This window comes from Perca fluviatilis, chromosome 16, assembly GCF_010015445.1.
Source record: "Perca fluviatilis chromosome 16, GENO_Pfluv_1.0, whole genome shotgun sequence".
NCBI lineage: Eukaryota > Metazoa > Chordata > Actinopteri > Perciformes > Percidae > Perca > Perca fluviatilis.
In genome coordinates this window covers 1,850,414-1,857,594 of record NC_053127.1, presented here as the reverse complement: position 1 = coordinate 1,857,594, position 7,181 = coordinate 1,850,414, and the positions used below count along the sequence as shown (strand labels likewise).

The 7,181-nt window shown below is 43.3% G+C and overlaps 1 protein-coding gene across 3 annotated transcripts in view; it reads left to right on the top strand.

Moving 5' to 3' along the window:
• The window catches only part of apbb3 (amyloid beta (A4) precursor protein-binding, family B, member 3), a 20,019-nt gene continuing 12,838 nt past the window's right edge, over positions 1 to 7,181 (top strand). The window contains exons 1-4 of one of the 3 annotated variants that reach the window (XM_039777733.1): positions 1 to 367; positions 3,602 to 3,765; positions 6,121 to 6,176; positions 6,486 to 6,534. In XM_039777733.1, coding sequence (XP_039633667.1) covers positions 301 to 367; positions 3,602 to 3,765; positions 6,121 to 6,176; positions 6,486 to 6,534 — 336 coding nt within the window. In that variant the 5' untranslated portion in view covers positions 1 to 300. Of the gene's footprint in view, positions 368 to 3,601; positions 3,766 to 6,117; positions 6,177 to 6,485; positions 6,535 to 7,181 lie in introns of all 3 variants that reach the window. The other 2 variants (XM_039777732.1, XM_039777734.1) reach the window with 2 other exon arrangements.

Below are 7,181 nucleotides of genomic sequence, written 5' to 3'. Positions count from 1 at the left end.
AGAGAGAGAGAGAGAGGAGGGACGCACGAGAGGAGAGAAAGAGAGAGAGAGAGAAAGAGAGAGAGAGAGAGAGAGAAAACACCGGGAAGGGAATAAAATAGAGAAGAATAAGAGTGATGTCGTCGTCTGAGAGAGACACCGAGACGGAGAGAGAGGCAGGGAGCAGGCTTTAACTCGGCCTGAGTGTGTGTGTGTGTGTGTGTGTGTGTGTGTGTGTGTGTGTGTGTGTGTGTGTGTGTGTGTGTGTGTGTGTGTGTGTGTGTGTGTGTGTTGGAGGGCGAACAGCTGATTGGAGCACACATGTTGGAGGGCGGAGCCATGATGGGCAAAGATTACATGCTGGCCATCCTCATAGTCAACTATGACGGTGAGACACACACACACACACACACACACACACACACACACACACACACACACACACACACACACACACACACACACACACACACACACACACACACACACACACACACATGCACACACACACACACACACAGTGGTGGGTCTACATTGAATTACACTGTGGGCGAGACCCCCTTTGAACATGTTTTTTGCAGAATTTTTTATATACAATATATAGCATATATAGTATATATATTTAAGTTCTGATAACTTATACTGTCATATTTTGTGCAGAATTGTGTTCATTGTGTTGGTAATGTTGGAGAGGGAGATTGTGCACCTTAAAAACTGTTTCCTGTTGTAATTACAATAGTTAAATAACTGGATTCTCTTAAGTGTGTTTTCAAAAATATAATTTTCTCTTTCATTTATGTTGTTATAATAATAATAATAATAATAATAATAATAATTATTATTATTATATATATATATATATATAAATGGTGCAAAATATATATATACAATCAGATATATAAAAAATTTAACGAGCAGAGAGCAACAAGAATATAAAATATTAAGAATAATATACAAATAAAACATAGAATAAATATTCTAAATAGCACAAATCCATCACATGAATGTGAAACCACACTGAAGAGAATGTAGTTATTATACTATAGCACTAAGAACAGAGAACACAAACCTGACCTTTCTGGCCATCAATGATGACATCGTCAATGATGTCATCGTATGAAATCTGATCGCCTATTGGGTGATTGCTTCTGATGACGGAAAGGCGGCAGGTGACGACCTCCGAGGTAGTGTGAAGTCTTCTGGTAGCTGTGCCCGAGAGAAATCTCAATCATTCCCAATCTTACAGAGGCCGGGAATGGTATAAGGGAGATTAACATAAACACAGGCTAATTACTGATCACTAACATGTTAGTTAACATTAGTCATTACTGATCACTAACATGCTAGTTAACATTAGTCATTACTGATCACTAACATGCTAGTTAACAATGGTAATTACTGATCACTAACATGCTAGTTAACATTAGTCATTACTGATCACTAACATGCTAGTTAACATTAGTAATTACTGATCACTAACATGCTAGTTAACATTAGTAATTACTGATCACTAACATGCTAGTTAACATTAGTCATTACTGATCACTAACATGCTAGTTAACATTAGTAATTACTGACAAAAATGTAATTAATCACTAACATGCTAGTTAACATTAGTCATTACTGATCACTAACATGCTAGTTAACATTAGTAATTACTGATCACTAACATGCTAGTTAACATTAGTAATTACTGATCACTAACATGCTAGTTAACATTAGTAATTACTGATCACTAACATGCTAGTTAACATTAGTATTACTGATCACTAACATGCTAGTTAACATTAGTCATTACTGATCACTAACATGCTAGTTAACATTAGTCATTACTGATCACTAACATGCTAGTTAACATTAGTAATTACTGATCACTAACATGCTAGTTAACATTAGTAATTACTGATCACTAACATGCTAGTTAACATTAGTCATTACTGATCACTAACATGCTAGTTAACATTAGTCATTACTGATCACTAACATGCTAGTTAACATTAGTAATTACTGATCACTAACATGCTAGTTAACATTAGTAATTACTGATCACTAACATGCTAGTTAACATTAGTAATTAAACCTAAACAGATAATGGAAGTCCAAACTGCCTGTGAGCTTCTCCTGTCTATACGGTAATTCCTCTACTGTGTGACAGTAAGTCTTACGTGGTTATACTAACATCGTTAGCCTATTGTTATAAAAGCGTCTGCTAACGGACACAACGTGAGCTACAAGGTAATGGGTAGCCTTTTATACGTTGTCGTGTTTCTTTAGAAATAAACAACGGACAAAATAGAGTCTTTAAACTCTTCAGATGTAAATTTTATTCTCTGTCAAAGTGACGTCAGAATGAATGGGAGCCAATGGGATGCTAACGGAGGTGATGGCTTGGTAGCATCAAAATGGAGCCATGGGGGTCGGGTTGTGGAAAGAGGTGTGTGTTGTGTGTCTGTGTGTGTGTCTGTGTATGTGCGTCTGTGTGTGTGTGTGTGTGTGTGTGTGTGTCTATGTGTGTTGTGTGTGTGTACGTCTGTGTGTGTGTGTGTGTGTGTGTGTCTGTGTGTCGTCTGTGTGTGTGTGTCTGTGTGTGTGTCTGTTATGTGTGTGTCTGTGTGTGTGTGTGTGTCTGTGTGTGTGTTTGTGTAGTGTCTGTGTTTGTATGTATCTCTGTGTGTATATCTGTGTGTGTGTGTCTGTGTGTGTGTCTATGTGTGTGTCTGTGTGATGCGTCTGTGTGTGTGTGGGGGTGTGTGTGTGTGTGTGTTGGTGTGTGTCGTGTGTGTGTGTGTGTGTGTGTGTGTGTCTATGTGATACGTCTGTGTGGGGGTGTGTGTGTGTGTGTGTCTATGTGTGTGTGTGTGTGTGTGTCTGTGTGTGTGTGTGTGTGTGTGGTTTGTGTGTGTGTATGTGTGTGTGTTTGTGTATGTCTGTGTTTGTATGTATCTCTGTGTGTATATCTGTGTGTGTGTGTCTATGTGTGTGTCTTGTGTGTGTGTGTGTGTGTGTGTGTGTGTGTGTGTCTGTGTGTGTGTGTGTGTGTGTGTGTATGTGTGTGTGTTTGTGTATGTCTGTGTGTGTATGTATCTCTGTGTGTATATCTGTGTGTGTGTGTATATCTGTGTGTGTGTATATCTGTGTGTGTGTGTGTGTGTGTGTTTTATATATATATAAAATGAGTGACTGGCTGAGTAAGAAGGGGAGTAGATCTCTGATGGATCCTTTAATGCATTAAAGTGATGAGCCCGCCCCCCCTTGTCCGGACCGGTCCATTTGGGACCCAGAGGTGAACTTCTTTGCCAACACAGTGAAATGATAGATAATAGAAATCCACTTTGGGCTGCAGGGGAATTTTTTAAGTGCTCTTGCCGCCCCCCATGTGTCATGAAAAAATACAGTCCCGGGCGGCTGCCCACTTCACCCGTGCCAAAAAACTCTACTGGACCCACACACACACACACGCACACACACACACACACATAACACACACATCACGCATCACACATACTCTTACACAGCGCTGCTGTTTAAAAACCACCAGGATGCTATGACAGCTGCTGATTGTTTCTGTGTGTGTGTATGTGTGTGTGTGTGTGTGTGTGTGTGTGTGTGTGTGTGTGTGTAGACAACATCTGGACGGACCAGAACCTGCTGCTGGACCCAGATCTCCCGTCCGGCTGGAGAACCATCAAAGACTCGACAGGAACGTACTACTGGCACGTTCCCACGGGGACCACCCAGTGGCAGCACCCCCGCCTCAGTGGGACGCCAACGCTGCTCCACACACAGGTTACATACACACACACACACACACACACACACACACACACACACACACACACACACACACACACACACACACACACACACACACACACACACACACACACACACACACACAGGTTTGTGGCACTATCTTTGTGGGGACCTGTCTTTGACATAATGCATTCCCTAGCCCCTTACCCTCACCTTAACCATCACAACTAAATGCCTAACCTTAACCCTTACCCTCACCTTAACCATCACAACTAAATGCCTAACCTTAACCCTTACCCTAACCTTAACCATCACAACTAAATGCCTAACCTTAACCCTTACCCTAACCTTAACCATCACAACTAAATGCCTAACCTTAACCCTTACCCTAACCTTAACCATCACAACTAAATGCCTAACCTTAACCCTTACCCTCACCTTAACCATCACAACTAAATGCCTAACCTTAACCCTTACCCTAACCTTAACCATCACAACTAAATGCCTAACCTTAACCCTTACCCTAACCTTAACCATCACAACTAAATGCCTAACCTTAACCCTTACCCTAACCTTAACCATCACAACTAAATGCCTAACCTTAACCCTTACCCTCACCTTAACCATCACCACTAAATGCCTAACCTTAACCCTTACCCTAACCTTAACCATCACAACTAAATGCCTAACCTTAACCCTTACCCTCACCTTAACCATCACCACTAAATGCCTAACCTTAACCCTTACCCTAACCTTAACCATCACAACTAAATGCCTAACCTTAACCCTTACCCTCACCTTAACCATAACCTAATTCTAACCCTAATCCTAAAACCAAGTCTTAACCCTCAAACAGCCCTTTAGACTTGGGGGGTCCAGCATTTTGGGCCCCACAAGTATACTGCTGGTTTCTGGACCCCATGAATATAGTTAAACAAGATCACACACACACAGACACACACAAATGCACACACACACACACAACACACACACACACACACACACACACACACACAGACACACACAAATGCACACACACACACACACACACACACACACACACAGACACACACACACACACACAAATGCACACACACTCACACTTGCACGCACGCAAACACACACACAGACACACACACAGACACACACATACACACACACCCACACACATACACCCACACACACACACACACACACACACACACACACACACACACACACACACACACACACACACACACACACACACACACACACACACACACACACACACACACACACACACACACTGCCAGTATGGCTTTATTTCTGATAAATGAAATAATTTGTAGCGTTTTCACGTTAAGTTTCTTTGGTATAATTATGTCAGTGTTCCCGGGACGTCCCGAGATAGATAGGTGGCGATCTCCACCCCCCTAATGTTGGGCCCTGGTCCACCCCCCTAATGTTGGGCACTAGTCCACCCCCCTAATGTTGGGCCCTGGTCCACCCCCTAATGTTGGGCCCTGGTCCACCTCCCTAATGTTGGGCCCTGGTCCACCTCCCTAATGTTGGCCCCTGGTCCACCCCTAATGTTGGGCCCTGGTCCACCCCTAATGTTGGGCCCTGGTCCACCCCTAATGTTGGGCCCTGGTCCACCCCTAATGTTGGGCCCTGGTCCACCCCTAATGTTGGGCCCTGGTCCACCCCCTAATGTTGGGCCCTGGTCCACCCCTAATGTTGGGCCCTGGTCCACCCCCCTAATGTTGGGCCCTGGTCCACCCCCCTAATGTTGGGCCCTGGTCCACCTCCCTAATGTTATAAAAACATCCCATCATTGGAGTCTCATCTTACCGGTCGATTACGTTCCACCAAACTGCTGACTGTACTTTATCATATCTCTGTCTCTCAGTCAGCTGACTCAGCCGTTCGTGTCTCTGAGGCTCTTTAATTATTCACGTTCTTCTCCTCTTTCCTCTCCTCCCGTCCAGCCCGTTTGACCTCTGATCAATTTGGACATTTTGTTCCATATCACGGAGCCGATAAGTGTCCGTTATACGCTGACTCACAGAACAGATTCCTCTCTTGTTCATGACTCGGGGAAATGTGATCACACATGTTCATCCATCTTAACCGAGCCAGGCTAGCAGTTTCCCTCTGTTTCCAGTCTTTATGCTAAGCTAAGCTAACCGTTCCTGTATATATGTGATATTTACTGTCCCATAGTTTGTCCTTCTCTTGTCCCAGAGCAGCGCCATGTCTGTGTGTGTGTGTGTCCTGTTTGACTGTTTCCAGAGTGAGGTCATGTGACTGATGGAGGGTTTCCAGCGGCCTATCAGAGGGCTTTAAAATAAAAATCCTGTAAAAGGGTCTTAAAAGATGATGTCATGTGTTTATCTGTGTCAGCAGGAGGAAGCTGGACAGGAGAGAACCGACGTAGAGACAGATGGATCACCTGAGGCCAGGTAACACACACACAGATACACACACACACAGATACACACACACACACACATACACACACACACACACACACACACACACACACAGATACACGCACACACACACACACAGAAAACACACACACACATACACACACACACACACACACACACACACACACACACACATACATACACACACAGATACACACGCACACACACACACACACAGATACACACACACACACACACATACACACACACACACACACACACACACACAGACACATACAGCTTCTGTACAGTTTTTATGAGTTGTGTTTTTTCTCTCAGGTCTTCGTGGCATGAAGATTATCTCACCAACCCTGAGCCCAACTCCAAGGTAACACAACAACAACAACAACAATGACAACACAACAAAACAACAACAACAACACAACAACAACAACAACAACAACTAACAACTAACAGCCAGCTGACTCTGACTAAAGCGTGACTCCATCCCACACCTACAGACTTTAAAAGAGAGTTTAAGTAAGGTGCATTCATTGAGTTAGCATGTTAGCAACCAATCCTGGCGCCTTGCAAAAGTTAGCTCGCCCACCAGTCATAATATTGTCAGTTTACTATCATATCAGTATGTCTGTGAATGCAGCATCGGGGTTGAAAGTTCATTCAAACAGTTAATTGAATTGTGGTCAAATTTAGTTTTGGCTCTTCTGGTAAAGTTTGTCAAAGCCCCCTCATTAGGCCTACTACGCCCCCCTCTGGTTCCAAGCCCTCGACTTCATCTGTACCTTCTTAGAAAAGGCACGTACAAGTAGCTGCTACCCCAGGATTGTGTACCCTTTCACTTGAAAAAGGTACTTAATAGCACCCCAGGTTATGTACCCTGTCATTTGAAATGTACTTTTTAGTACCCCACAGGAGGTACTTATCTGTACCCTACAGGAAGTGTACCCTTTGACTTGAATTAGGTACTTATCTGTACCCCACAGGAAGTATACCCTTTGACTTGAATAAGGTACT